The 14,832-nt window shown below is 50.5% G+C and overlaps 2 protein-coding genes across 4 annotated transcripts; both read right to left on the minus strand.

Annotated features, from left to right (window-relative positions):
* Window positions 1-2,530: 2,530 nt before the first annotated feature.
* Window positions 2,531-13,983, minus strand: S100a2 (S100 calcium binding protein A2). 3 transcript variants are annotated; one of them, XM_045138446.1, is made up of 4 exons: window positions 13,868-13,983; window positions 7,430-7,832; window positions 4,084-4,231; window positions 2,531-2,784 (listed from the first exon to the last, which is right to left on the minus strand). In XM_045138446.1, the coding sequence occupies exons 3-4, from the start codon at window positions 4,222-4,224 to the stop codon at window positions 2,632-2,634; spliced, it is 294 nt and encodes a 97-aa protein (XP_044994381.1). In that variant the 5' UTR covers window positions 4,225-4,231; window positions 7,430-7,832; window positions 13,868-13,983; the 3' UTR covers window positions 2,531-2,631. The 3 variants fall into 3 exon arrangements, with proteins under 3 accessions (XP_044994381.1, XP_044994380.1, XP_044994379.1); XM_045138445.1 differs by lacking the exon at window positions 13,868-13,983 and adding an exon at window positions 8,303-8,324; XM_045138444.1 differs by lacking the exon at window positions 13,868-13,983 and having other exon boundaries at window positions 7,430-8,079.
* Window positions 11,409-12,662, minus strand: LOC101604205 (RNA-binding protein 3-like). The gene is made up of 2 exons (XM_045138010.1): window positions 12,658-12,662; window positions 11,409-11,866 (listed from the first exon to the last, which is right to left on the minus strand). Exons 1-2 carry the CDS (start codon window positions 12,660-12,662, stop codon window positions 11,458-11,460), a joined length of 414 nt encoding a protein of 137 aa, XP_044993945.1. The 3' UTR covers window positions 11,409-11,457.
* Window positions 13,984-14,832: the final 849 nt, after the last annotated feature.

The following is a 14,832-nucleotide window of genomic DNA, read 5'->3' on the forward strand; positions in this document are numbered from 1 at the left end:
TACAACCTTTGAGATTGGGCCAGTTGACCTCCACTGGGACAACAGGAAGAATGTCGATTCTTTTGAAGGGACCCGAATGCTCAAGGAGTGTCCTGTTCTTCAAAGCCTGCTTTATTCCCCCCTGGATTAACAAACTGACACCCTACCTGGTATTGTGGAGTATAAGAAATGCAGGAAAGAGAGGGTCACAGAGTTTGCAACACGGTCTTGTGTTTTGGAAATGGCCATGGGCAGTGTGAAGCAGGTTTGCGGGATGCCTGCATGGAGACCCCATGGGGCCATGAGGATGAGCCATGGATTGCAGTGGAGACCCAGTGGAGATGCCGGGACCACGCAATGGCTGCTAAGTAGCTCCCGGCCCAGATGAAGTTTCCCAGGACTGTGAGTAGCCTAGCCGTAGGGGCGGAATTGGAACTCCAGAGACTTGTTGCTGGTTAGAATTGTGGACTTGGGGATTTGTCCATGACTAGAGTTGTTAGACTTGGAGCTACAGAGTTTGATGTTTTCCCTGGTTGTTTTAAATCTTGTATTGGTAAAATATTTCTTTGCTATGCCCAATGCCATCTTTTGCAGTGTGAATGTGTATTCTGTGTCATGGGTTTTTTGGAGTGTTTTTTGGCATTATGGCTCAGTTCAAAGACCTTGAATTATGGAGATGTTTGAACATCATTAGGACTGATAAAAACTATGGGGACTCTTAAAGTTGTACTGAATGCACTGTATTTTTTTTTAAATATTTTTTGTTCATTTTTTTATTTATTTACCTGAGAGTGACAGACACAGAGAGAAGGACAGAGAGAGAGAGAGAGAGAGAGAATGGGCGCGCCAGGGCTTCCAGCCTCTGCAAACGAACTCCAGATGCATGTGCCCCCTTGCTGAATGCATTGTATTTTATGTCATGCATAGATATAAGTTTATGAGGGCCAAGGGTGGAATGTAGGGGCTTGATTCAGGTGTCCCCCATAAACTTATGTGTTCTGTATGCTAGGTTTCCAGCTGATGGAGATTTGGGAACTAACACCTCCCAGAGGGAGTGTATTGTTGGGGGCGGGTTTATGGGTGTTATAGCCAGTTTCCCCTTGCCAGTGTTTGGCACACTCTCCTGTTGCTATTGTCCACCTTATGTTGCCAGGCGGTGATGTCCACCCTCTGCTCATGCCATCGTTTCCCCCTGCCATCGTGGAGCTTCCCCTTGAGTCTGTAAGTCAAAATTAAATCATTTTTTTTCCCCACAAGCTGCTCGGGGGTCAGATGATTTCTGTCAGCACTGAGAACCTGACTGCAACATCCAACATTTAAGAGGGTGCCAAAGATTTGAACTCCAGTCCTCATACTTTACTTTATCCACTGAGCCATCTCTCCAGCCTGCTGTTTGCCGTTTTTTTTTTTTTTTCTTCTCTCTTTTAAAAAAAAAAAAAATTGTTTTTTTGAGGTATGGTCTTGCCCTAGCTCAGGCTGACCTGGAATTCACTATGTAGTCTCAGGGTGGCCTTGAACTCATGGCGATCCTCCTACCTCTGCCTCTCTCGTGGTGGGATTAAAGACGTGTGCCACCATTACTAGCCATTTGCCTTTTTTTTTAATGCCTTTACTTGGGCAAAAATAAAACAGTACCAACCAATCTTAATCCCCAAAATTTTTGTTTATGTCTGAATCCCCAAAATGTGGGACACATGGCACTTCTGTGGCTTCGGGGAGATTCCTGAGGGAGAGACACGATGTCTGGAAGGAAGAGGGCTGGCACTGAGTAGTGGGTGGCAAGAGGCCAAGGCTTGTCATGATCAGGTTAGGACAGGTTCAGCTTCCCCAAAATGCCAAGCTGGGGGCCAGTAAAACTGACAAATAAATCTCCACCTTGGGCGCCTGGCCACCTCGGTTCCTCCTCGGTCCCCGCCACCTGGCCTGGTGAGTACGTCCGTCCTCTGGGGACCCAGGTTTCTCCGGCTCTGTGTGTCTCTACCTTGGACTTTGTGCATGTGGTTTTCTGTCCGACTTCTGGGTGGACTCAGACGTGAGCCTCTCTAGGTCTCCCCCACTTGGAGGGACCCTCTGTGAAGCGGCACTCCTAGGGCTCTTTCCAGTTTGCTCTGCAAGGCCTCCATTTACCAGTAACTCTGAAGCTTTCTCTTGGGTCTTCACCTGAGGACTCTGTGTGTCTCAGTGTAGGGATATCAACCTATGGGGTTTTCACTGGGCGGGTCTAGAAATAGGAGTAAGTCATAGACGTGTGAATGGTTTCCTTTTATTTATTTTTTTTTTTCAGTTTTTCAAAGTAGGGTCTCACTCTAGCCCAGGCTGACCTGGAATTCACTATGTAGTCTCAGGCTGGCCTCGAACTCACAGCGATTCTCTTACCTCTGCCTCCCGAGTGCAGAGATTAAAGGTGTGCGCCACCACGCCAAGTGACATGTGAATGTTTTGATGAAAGCCCTGAGTTTGAGCCAGGTGTGATGTAATGCTTCTATAATCTCAGCACTCAGGAGGCTGAGGCAAGAGAATCATTGTCCACAGATTTAAAAAGAAAAAAAGAAAAATTAAAAAAACTAAGTTTATTTAGCACAGAATGTGAAAAACGACGGCAAGCCCTCTCAGTCCCCAGAGACCTGGCGGCGGGAAGCGGAGCCCCGAGCCTCAGGCTCGCTCCGGGGAGCCCTGGAAGAAATCGTTGCACATGACCGTGACTAGAGCCAGGAAGACCGCGTACTCCTGGAAGTCCACCTGCTGGTCCCCATTCTCGTCCAGGTTGCTCATGAGCTTCCTCAGCCCCTCCTCATCCTCCTTCTCCTGAAGGTAACGGAGACCGGGGTTATCACCAAGCTGGCGCCTGCTCCATCTCCACACTCAAACTCTGACCACACATCAGCACCCAGCTCTCCCTCCCCGCTGTGAAGCCAGGCATGCAGTGGGCAGGGAACCGGGCGAGCTACAAAGACGGCCCAAAGAAAGACAGATAGATGGGCTGGAGAGATGGCTTGGAGGTTAAGGCGCTTGCCTGCAAAGCCTAAGGACTCAGGTTCCATTCCCCAGGACCCACTTAAGCCAGATGCACAAACAGGCGCATGCCTCTGGAGTTTGTTTTCAGTGGCTACCAGACCTAATGTACCCATGCTCTCCCCACACACACCGCCCCCCGTCTCTCTTTCTCTTTCTTTCTCAAATAAATAAACATAAAAAATTGCAGCTGGATGTGGTGGTGCACACCTTTAATCCCAGCACTCGGGAGGCAGAGGTAGGAGGATTGCCATGAGTTTAAGGCCACCCTGAGACTACACAGTCAATTCCAGGTCAGTCTGGGCTAGAGCGAGACCCTACCTTGAAAAACAAAAACAAAACAAAAAGAAATGCCAGGTGCGGTGGTGCTCACCTCTGATCACATCACTCAGGAGGCAGAGAGGTAGGAGGATCGTTGCAAGTTCAAGACCAGCCTGACACTACATAGTTAATTCCAGGTCAACCTGGGCTAGAGTGAGACCCTACCTCAAAAAATATATTTTGGGGGGTATATGATGGAAGAATGGAATTTCAAAGGGGAAAGTGTGGGGGGAGGGAGGGTATTACCATGGGATACTTTTTACAATCATGGAAAATGTTAATAAAAATTGAGAAAAAAATACTTTTTTTCTTAAATAAATACACAGGATTACCCAATTGTACAGGGAGAGTCAGAGACAAATTGACAGCTGAGTTCATCTCTACAAAAGGTCCCGGGGTGCCCATCTTAGCTGGGCTATATTCTGCCTGGGACCCTTCTTGGTTTGGTAGATAAATGTGGAAAAATAAGAAGGGGTGATGTACTGGCCAGTTATGAGCCCCTGGGACAGCAGCTTCCCACTCTCTGGCCTCCGGTCGCTCAAGTCGCCGCAGCGGGGTCAGAGAGGGGGACCCAGAAGGCCCAGGGAGCGCCAGGAGCTCAGGGCTGTCCGGACCTCGCTGCCACCCCGGATGCGGCGAAGCCAAAATGGTGGGGGGAGAGCCTCTGTTCACCCCCTGGCATCAGTATCAACAGTGAAAGAGGAAAAGGATTGGCCCGGCTCCACAGTCCCCAGGACCCTCTCCCCGCCTCCTCCAGGCCACCGCACTTACCCCCACGAAGCTGGGCAGCTCCCTGTGTAACAGCTCCTTCATCTCCCCCTTGCTCAGCTTGAACCTGTCGCCCTCTCGACCCGAGTACTTGTGGAAGACGGCCACCATCTCGGCCAGCGCTTTCTCCAGGGGAGTGGACATCTTGGATCTAGGGCCACAGCAATGGCAGTGGTGGAGACATCTAAGGCCTCAGCCCAACCTCAGACCCTACTTGTGACTCACCAAACCCCTCTCAGAACCGGGGGGTCGGGGACTACAGCCTGCCCTGGAGCTGGGGCTCCTTCAAGAGGAGGTCTACACCTTCACTTTACGGGGCAGGCAGGTGCTAAAGCCCTCCTGTGGTCTGGGAGTCACCAAGAGAAGGACCTCGTGTCTGCTCTGATCACACTGGGGACACACCTCTGAGGGCAGGGCTCCCTGCTTCAGTGTCTGTGGGAGGGGGGAGAAAAAAAGGTGACCAGAGGGATGGGAAGACGGCTCAGCGGTTACGGCACTTGCCGGCAAAACCTAACAACCTAGGTTTAATCTGCACAAGATGGTGCACACATCTGCAGTTTGTTTACAGTGGCTGGAGGCCCTGGTGTACCTATTTCCTCCCCCGCCCCTTGAAAATAAATCAATACGGGAGCCTGAATCCAAATTTGACTCCAATCTGTACCAGGATATATAACACAAACATATCCCAGAGCTCCTAACACCACCGCAGTAGCCATGAGAATAGCCCAGAAGCATGAGGCTCGCTGAAGGGGCCGATCCCTCCTCAAACAAGGGGCTGGTGAACCCACTGACTGTCCTCTCACTGGAAGTCCTCCTCAGACTAAGGACCCTCAGAGAGAGTGAGGGACATGACTCCTGTGTGGCTGCAGGCTCCAAATTATGCAGCGTTTTCTCTAGGCACAAAGGTGGGGCAAGTGAACCCTCTTCCCACCAGGAAGAATCTGGGGAGATTAGAACTATAAAAATGATTGATCAGGGCTGGGGAGATGGCTTAGCGGTTAAGGCATTTGTCTGTGAAGCCTAGGGACCCAGGTTTGATTCCTCAGGACCCACATTAGCCAGATGCACAAGGGGGCACATGCATCTGGAGTTCATTTGCAGTAACTGGAGGCCCTGGAGCGCCCATTCTCTCTTTCTCTCTGCCTCTTCCTCTGTCTCCCTCTCTCTCTCTCTCAATCAAGTAAATAAATAAACAGAATTAAAAAAAAAATTAGGGCTGGAGAGATGGCTTAGTGGTTAAGCGCTTGCCTGTGAAGCCTAAGGACCCTGGTTTGAGGCTCGGTTCCCCAGGTCCCACGTTAGCCAGATGCACAAGGGGGCGCACGTGTCTGGAGTTCGTTTGCAGAGGCTGGAAGCCCTGGTGCGCCCATTGTCTCTCTCTCCCTCTATCTGTCTTTCTCTATGTGTCTGTCACTCTCAAATAAATAAATAAATAATTAAGAATAAATAAATAAATAAATAAATAATTTTTAAAAAAATGAATGGTCAGGGCTGGAGAGATGGTTTAGTGGTTAAGCACTTGCCTGTGAAGCCTAAGGACCCCCGTTCAAGGCTCCATTCCCCAGGACCCACATTAGGCAGAAGCACAAGGGGGCGCACACATCTGGAATTCCTTTGCAGCGGCTAGAAGCCCTAGCATGTCCATTCTCTTTCTCTCTTTCTCTGCCTCTTTATCTCTCTGTCTGTTGTTCTCAAATAAATAAATAAAAATAAAAAATAAGGGCTGGAGAGATGGCTTAGCGGTTAAGCGCTTGCCTGTGAAGCCTAAGGACCCCGGTTCGAGGCTCGGTTCCCCAGGACCCACGTTAGCCAGATGCACAAGGGGGCGCATGCATCTGGAGTTCGTTTGCAGAGGCTGGAAGCCCTGGCGCGCCCATTCTCTCTCTCCCTCTATCTGTCTTTCTCTCTGTGTCTGTCAATCTCAAATAAATAAATTTAAAAAATAAATAAATTTTAAAGCCGGGCATGGTGGCGCACGCCTTTAATCCCAGCACTTGGGAGGCAGAGGTAGGAGGATTGCCGTGAGTTCAAGGCCACTCTGAGACTCCACAGTGAATTCCAGGTCAGCCTGGGCTGGAGTAAGACCCTACCTTGAAAAAAAAAAAAAAATTTTTAAATGGTGGCTGGGTCTTTAATCCCAGCATCTGGAAGTCAGAGGTAGGAGGATCACCACGAGTTCCAGGCCACCCTGAAACTACATAGTGAATTCCAGGTCAGCCTGAGCTAGAGTGAGACCCCACTTAGAAAAACCAAAATAATAATAATAATAATAATAATAATAATAATAATAATAATAATTCAGGCACTTCAGACTTGAGACTTGATGGAGAAGTTCCTGTGCTGGACTAGCCCTCTGTGAAAAAGGGACATCGTATATTAGAAATATTCTTAGCAACCCGGGCATGGTGGCACTTGCCTTTAATCCCAGCACTCGGGAGGCAGAGGTAGGAGGATTGCCGTGAGTTCAAGGCCACCCTGAGACTGCATAGTGAATTCCAGGTCAGCCTGAGCTGGAGCGAGACCCTACCTCGAAAAACCAAAAGATAAAAAGAATGGTCAGCCTGAGGTGTCTTAAGACCGGGGTGTAATTTGTAGACACAAGGATAGACCTCAGCAATCATCTTTTCCAAATGCCTCTGAGAATGCTGGGTGGGTCCCAGAGTGAGGCCAGAGAAGCCAGTGCCTGAGGCAGGGGAAGTCCTGGGCTGCCAGCCCCACCCTCACCCTCACCCTCGTAAGAAAGCATGGCAAGCAGGCCTTGGGCACAGCTATGCCGCCACCCAGAGCCAGGACCCAGGCAGGGCACTCGAGACCCCCTCTCTCTCATTCTGATAGGACCCTAGGACTTTGCAAAAGCAAAAACTACAACAAAGCCACATTTGTTTGATTGCTTGCTTGTGCCTTGAACTCACGATTCTCCTGCCTCGGCCTCCTGAGTGCTGAGGTTATCGATGCGTTACACTTCATCTGAAAGTTCAGGGGTCTCATAAAATATGGCTGACTCCTAGCTCTAGACCCTCCCTCAAAGAAGGGTCCCTAGATTGAGATACCTAAACTAAGACACAGAGAGAGAGAGAGAGAGAGAGAGAGAGAGAGAGAGAGAGGCCTCACACCCAGGCTCAAAAGAAGGCCTCAGAGTAACCCCTACACTGAGACATTGCAAAGGAACCTGGGAAAGATCCTTTAATCTTATACTCCCCAGAGGTCCCTTCCAAATGGGGGAGACCTAGGGAGGCTCACGTCTGAGAGCACCCAGAAGTCAGAGACAGAAAAACCACATGCACAAAGTTCAAGGTAGAGACACACAGAGCCAGAGAAACCTGGGTCCCCAGAGGACGGACATACTCACCAGGCCAGGTGGCAGGGACCGAGGAGGAACCGAAGTGGCCAGGCGCCCAAGGTGGAGGTTTATATGCAAGTTCCACTGGCCCCCAGCTTGGCGTTTTGGGGAAGCTGAACCTGTCCCAACCTGATCGTGACAAGCCTTGGCCTCTTGCCACCCACTACTCACTCCTGCGGCCCTCTTCTTCCAAGACACCGCTGAATCTCCCACCAGCTGGAGGCAGGCCTGGCCACAAGCGTCGCAGAGCTCACCAAAGCCTCAGCAAGGCGGGGTGGGGGGGGGGATCATGAAGAAGGGCCAGTCCTGGTCAGGGGTGAGGGGGGCCAGCCCCTGTTCCGGGGCCCGGAGACTCATGCCAGAACTGGTTCTCTTGACACGCCCGTGAGTCGCAGCTCGCTCCTGCGTCAGTCTGCAGGGACAGAATGGATGGAGGCGGCACAGCCTACGCTCCAGCCCAGGGCCACCTTTAGAAAGCTGGGGACAAAATAAGGCAGCCTGGGGGGTGGAGGGGACACCTGGAGGAAGACAGACTATCAGAAAGTGGAGGAAACAGTCACTTTTAAGGGCAGGAGGTGACTGCGGGTGTGCTCAAAAGTACTTGGTGGTGAGCGCTGGGGACCGGCCCGCCCCAGCCTCCACCGCAGCCTGCGTGGAGGGCACGGGAGCCCGGGGGGCGAGGAGGGTTCGGAGAGGGGGTACACCAGGGAGCTCCAAGGGGGAGCAATGGAAGAGTGGAGCGCAAGGAAGCCCTGCGAAGGGACAGCGGGGGAACTAGAATTTTCTTTTCCCCAGCTTTCAATGACAAGCAGGCAGTCAACACTCCTCTACCCAGAGCTGAAAACAGGAAAGTGGACAGCTCCCCCTGAGGCAGCGACGAACCCGCAGCGATCCGGTCAACCTCCAGCCCTTCTATGTGCTCCTCCTACTCAGGGCAGGCAAATGGAGGCTTTCAGCCCAGCCTAGGGAAGGCTTTTTCAAGTAAGAGCTTCTCACTTCTCCCCTCTCTCCTTCCCCAGTTGGGTTCCACCCTTCCTGTGGGCCCAGCTCCCCTTAACTTCCAGATGTGGAGCAGTCTCTCTCTCTCTCTCCCTCTCTCTCTCTCTCTCTCTCTCTCTGTGCTCCCCCACTAGTAGGTGACTCACCCATGGTTCCAGGCCCAGATGCCCAGGCAGTGACTCAGCGGCACGCCCTGACCCCCAGGGCCAGGGCAGCAGCCGGAAACCCCCACCCACAAGCCCCAGCATGGAGCCTCTCACCAGGCAGACCCCAGGGAGATGTGGGTGACGACACCACAGCCAGACTGAGAGCCGAGCTGAGAGCCGGCAGGGTCGGACCCTACACTAAGCTCATCTCTGCCTGGGGGGGGTCGTCACTGTAGGACCTGGCACCGACCTGAACATCACAGATGATGTGATCTCGAGCCCCCCACCCCCAGTGTCCTCTTCTGCACCTTGACAAAGTCACCCAGTGTCCCCTCACCCCTAAAACATGTGAGTTCTTCATGCTACCTCTCTTCCCATCAAATCCTACTTCGGAGCAGGGCGTGGTGGCGCACACCTTTAATCCCAGCACTCGGGAGGGAGAGGTAGGAGGATCACCATGAGTTTGAGGCCACCCTGAGACTCCATAGTGAATTCCAGGTCTGCCTGAGCTACAGTGAAACCCTACCTCAAAAAACCAAAACAAAAAACCTACTTCAGGTAGAGCTCAGTAGAAATCCTTCACTCTGAGGCTCACAGTGATTCTTTCATTTCACTCAGTTTTAGCAGGTCCCTCTCTGCTTAGAAACTGCACTGTGGGGCTGGAGAGATGGCTTAACTGTTAAGGCATTTGTCTGCAAAGCCTAAGGACCCAGGTTTGATTCCCCAGGACCCACACAAGCCAGATGCACAAGGTGGTGCACGCATCTGGAGTTTGTTTGCAGAGGTCCTGAGGTCTGGCATGCCCATTTTCTGTCCTTCTCTCTCTCTCTCTCTCTCTCTCTCTCTCCCTCCTTTCCCTCTCTGTTTCAAATAAACAAATAAAATATTTTTTGTACTCAGATATCACATTTTAATTAGCTCCATGAAGGACATCCTAAACACTACATGAGACACAACAAAATTTTTTTCTTCCAGTATTAAAAAATGACATTTGGGCTGGAGAGATGGCTTAGCAGTTAAGCATTTGCCTGTGAAGCCTAAGGACCCCGGTTCAAGGTTCATTTCCCCAGGACCCATGTTAGCCAGATGCACAAGGGGGCACACACATCTGGAGTTTGTTTGCAGTGGCTGGAGGCCCTGGCGTGCCCATTCTCTCTCTTTCTTTCTCTCTATCTGCCTCTTTCTCTTTCTGTCACTTTCAAATAAATAAAAATAAATTTTTTTTAAAATGACAGTCACAAACATTTTGAAGAAGGCCTCCTATACAATCAGTGTGGTGATTTTCTTTTGTTTTTTTGTTTGTTTGTTTTTTTTGAGGTAGGGTCTCACTCTAGCTCAGGCTGACCTGGAATTCACTATGGAGTCTCAGGGTGGTCTCGAACTCACGGTGATCCTCCTACCTCTGCCTCCCGAGTGCTGGGATTAAAGGCATGTGACACCACGCCCAGCCAGTGTGGTGATTTTGAGTAAAAAACATCTAAGCTAGGCATGGTGGCACACGCCTTTAATTCCAGTACTCAGGAGGCAGAGGCAGATGGATCACCGTGAGTTCGAGGCCACCCTGAGACTCCATAGTGAATTCCAGGTCAGCCTTGGCTAGAGTGAGACCCTACCTTGAAAAACAAAAAAAAAAAAAAAAAATCTAAGTAATCATGTTCTCAATGCAGACTGCTTATAGGTACATTAAGAAATTACTTTCTGGCCATAATAAACATTGTGTACAAGTTTTACAAGTGTTCCTAGATACATATTAATTTTAAAAACATCAGTCTGATCCTAAGGACTCATCTCATTTCCTTAGAAGTACGTGCTCAACCATGTTTATTGCTGCTTAATTTATAATAGCTGGGAAATGGAACCAGCCTAGATGTCCCTCAACTGATGAGTGGATAATGAAGATGTGGCACATTTATTCAATGGAGTTCTACTCAGCAGTAAAGAAAAATGAAGTTATGAAATTTGCAGAAAAATGGATGGATCTGGAAAGGATTATACTAAGTGAGGTAACCCAGGCCCAGAAAGCCAAGCGCCACATGTTCTCCCTCTTATGTGGATCCTAGCTACAGATGACTGGGCTTCTGTGTGAGAAGGAAAATACTTGGTAGCAGAGGCCAGTAAGTTTAAAAGGAGATATAAAGGGAAGAGAAAGGAAGGGAGGAGGGTACTTAATAGGTTGGTATTGTATATTGTAAGTACAATGATTGAGATGGGGAGGTAATATGATGGAGAATGGAATTTCAAAGGGGAAAGTGCGGGGAGGGGAGGTATTACCATGGAAGATTTTTTATAATTATGGAAAATGTTAATAAAAATTGTGAAAATTAAGAAAATAAAAATTAAAAAAAAATAAAAACATCAGTCTGTCCACACTTTTTACCAGAATAATCCCAGAAATTGTGACAAAAGGGCAAATATTGGGCTGGAGAGATGGCTTAGCGGCTAAGTGCTTGCCTGTGAAGCCTAAGGACCCCGGTTCGAGGCTCGATTCCCCAGGACCCACGTTAGCCAGATGCACAAGGGGGCGCACTCGTCTGCAGTTCGTTTGCAGTGGCTGGAGGCCCTGGCGCGCCCATTCTTTCTCTTTCTCTCTCTCTGCCTCTTTCTCTCTGTGTCTGTCACTCTCAAATAAACTTTTTTTTAAAAAGGGGGCAAATATTGGGATTCTAGAAATGTCTCAGAATGTGTCTTCAAATGAGAAAAAATGTGTAAAGAAAACATGGAGCTTTCTAAAAGGTCTTTAACAAGCTACCTTGGGAGCTCAGTTCAAAAATAGGTGTACTAAAACAGATGTTTCAACGCAGCTCCAAAAATCTTTATAAATACAGCAACTTGGAGGGACGATCCTGGATGGGAAGTGTTATTCTTGTGTATTTTATGTGTGCATGTTTCATCTCAGTTGTCATAATTGTCTCTGTCATTTCCTCCTGAGTAGCGGTCATAACCACCCTGGCTTCCGCCGCTGTCGTCTCTGGACCGTCCATATCCATATCCATGTCCCCCAGGTCGACTGTCCCACCTGCCACTTCCATAGCCCTGGTCCCCACCACCTGTGGAGTAGCTGCGACCTCGCCCATGGGCCCCAAAGGCACCCCTCTGCCCATCTAGGGCCTCTCCATCCATGGCTCTCATCGCGTCTGGGGCAGGCTCTGGGCTGGTGAAGGAGGTGAAGCCAGAACCCTGGGATCGCTGAGTCTCCCGGTCCTTGACAACAACCACCTCAGAAATAGGCCCAAAGCTGCGGAGGTGGTCTTCCAGCGCCTGCCCATCGGTGTTGAAGCTGAGCCCCCCGCGAGCGGCTCTCCTTTTTCAGGAGACACGGCAGGCAACTAAGGTCCTGGAAGTTAGAAGGGCAACGGCCAGAGAGACAGCGAGCTCGGAGGTGCAAGGAGAACAGGGAAATAAAATACTTTTAAAAAAAAGAAGAACTTGGGGGCTGGAGAAGTGGCTTAGCAGTTAAAGCATCTGCCTGACAAAGTCAAAGGACAAAGGTTCGATTCCCCAAGACCCATGTAAGCCAAGATGCACAAAGAGACACATGTGTCTGGAGTTCGTCTGCTGTGCTTGGAGGCCTTGGCATGCCCATTCTCTCTCTCTCTCTCTCTCTCTCTCTCTCTCTCTCTCTCCCTCTTTCTCTTTCAGATAAATAAACAAAAATAAAATATTTAAATTAAAAAAAAAAAAACTGAGCCCATGTGGTGACGCACATCTTTAATCCCAGCACTCGGAAGGCAGAGGTAGGAGGATCACCATGAGTTCAAGGCCAGCCTGAGACTGCAGAGTGAATTCCAGGTCAGCCTGGGCTAGAGTGAAATGCTACCTTGAAAAAAAAAAAGAAAGAAAGAAAAGAAGTTGCGCTGTGTCCTCATGGCTCTTCCATAAAGTGGGCACCAAGGTGCTCCACACTGTACCCCCCCAATTCCCCTGCTGTTCCCAAACTGCCTTATCAGGGGTACAAACACCTGCTGAGACCAAGACCCTTGGCTTACCTATTCAGAATGTGCGTACACACACACACACACACACACACACACACACACGCCCCTCCTGATGAAATCCCATCTATCCTTTAAAGGCCATTTAAATGCCTCCCACTTCATGGCGCCTTCCCCAAGCCAAGCAGAGCCAGTTTCCACCTGGTCTGTCCCATACAAAGAGCCCCTTGTACCGCCCTTCGGCCCTTCCTGCTTAGGTAGAATAGTACTTGTCTGCTCCCGCCCTCGCTGCCGCATGGTGAGCTCACCGGTGAAGACCCAGGCTTGCTCATTTTACATGAGCACAGGATTTCGCCCACACCAGCTGCCTCCAGCGTTGGTGGCTGCTGAGTAGTAATGGGGGTCACCACGGGGTTGGGGGTGGTTGGAAGATAAGGATAAGGGCTCCCTGGGGCTTCTCACTGCCTGAAATCACACCACTGATTACACTGGCAAGTAATAGCTCGTCCTCTGGGTGCCGGGAGTGGGATAGAGACACAGGGTTGGAAAACAGAGCTTTGGAGAGCTACAAATCCCCATGGAGTGAGCACGGGAAACATGCAGCCACAGGGACCCGGTGAGGGGGCTAAGCCAAGTCCCCGGAGGCCAGGAGGGAGACTGGAGGCAGATCACCAAGGACAGAGAGATAGTAAGATGCGAGAGAGAATGAGGGCAAGGACCTGTGGAAGGAGAGCTGGAGAAAAAGTTGGAAGAGGAATAGAGAAGAGAAGCCTAGAGAGGCGGCTTAGCGGTTAAAGGTTCTGCCTGCAGAGCCTAAGGACCCCAGTTCGATTCTCCAGGTCTTGCATAATCAGATGCACATGGTGGCTCATGCGTCTGGAGTTCGTTTGCAGTGGCTAGAGGCCCTGGGATGCCCATTCTCTCTCTGTCTGTCTCTCTCTTTCTTCCTCTCTCTCTGTCTCAAATAAATAAATAAAAACTTAGGGGAAAAAAAAAAGAAATAAAGGGCTGGAGGGATGGCTTAGCAGTTAAGGAATTTGCCTGCAAAGCCAAAGGACCCAGGTTCAATTCCCCAGGGCCCACATTAGCCAGATGCACAAGGGGGCGCACGCGTCTGGAGTTCACTTGCAGTGGCTGGAGGCCCTGCCGCGCCCATTCTCTCTCTCCCTCTTTCTCTCTGTCAAATAAATAAATGAGAATAAGGTATTAAAATTAAAAAAAAAATAAAGAAGAAAAGTAAGGAAGAAGAATGAGATGAGAGAAGTCTGTACAGAGTTGGCCACACCAGGCACCTGCCCATAGCCAGGGGCATCAAATCTGTGCCCATCTCACAGCTACGTTCCTGCGGCTGAAAAAAAGTCAAGACTCACGTGCCCCTAACTTGCTGTGTGACCTTGAGTCCCATACGCTGATGGGCGGGCGACCCCTAGAGGCCCATCCTGGTCTGACATGCTCCAGTTTCTACCCGCAGCGAAGCGAAGACAAGAGGCAGCCGAAGCGTCCTCGACACTGACTCGGCCTCCGGGCCTCACGTTCCTTCCGCCCAAGCATCCCTGGCAGGCTCCGGCTGCAGCAGCGGCTGGCTGCCTCCCGCCCGCCCGGCTTCTGCCCCCTGGCGACGGCCGCGCGTCATTGCAGCGGGGATCTCGGCTCTCGCCGCTCTCGCCTGCCTCTCCTCGCTCCCCCAGCAGGCGGCGCTGGGGAGGCACCCCACGCCCACTCCTGCCTCTCATGGAAGGGGTTTCTGGGCCCGTCCCCGCTAAGAAGGCCCGGCGGGACTGAGATGGAAGCCAGACGCCTAGAACTTGTTCCAAAAGCCTGGGGTAGGAATAGGAGCAGGAGGAAAGTAGGTGTCAGAAATGAAGGACGGTGGGGGGAGATGCGGGGGAGGCGTCGCTGCAGAGATGGCTCAGCGCGTGAGGTGGTTGCCTGCAGGTTTGATTTCCCCAGGGCCCATGTAAAGCCAGATGAGCAAGGTGGAGCATGTGTCTGGAGTTCATTTGCAGGGGCTGAAGGCCCTAGCATGCCCATTCTCTCTCTTTCTCCCTCTATCTCTCTCTCTCTCTCTCAAATAAATGAATAAAACCTTAAAAAAAAAAATAAGCAGGGCATAGTGGCGCATGCCTCTAATCCCAGCTCTCGGGAGGCATAGGTATGAGGATTGCCATGAGTTCAAGGCCACCCTGAGACTCCATAGTGAATTCCACATCAGCCTGAGCTGGAGTGAGATTCTACTTCGAAAAACCAAAAGAGAAAGAAGGAAGGAAGGAAAGAAAGAAAAAAAGAGAGAGAGAGAGAGAGAAAGAGAGAAAGAGAGAGAGAGAGAGAGAGAGAG

The sequence above is a fragment of the Jaculus jaculus genome, chromosome 19 (genome assembly GCF_020740685.1).
Source record: "Jaculus jaculus isolate mJacJac1 chromosome 19, mJacJac1.mat.Y.cur, whole genome shotgun sequence".
In the NCBI taxonomy this organism is placed as follows: Eukaryota; Metazoa; Chordata; class Mammalia; order Rodentia; family Dipodidae; genus Jaculus; species Jaculus jaculus.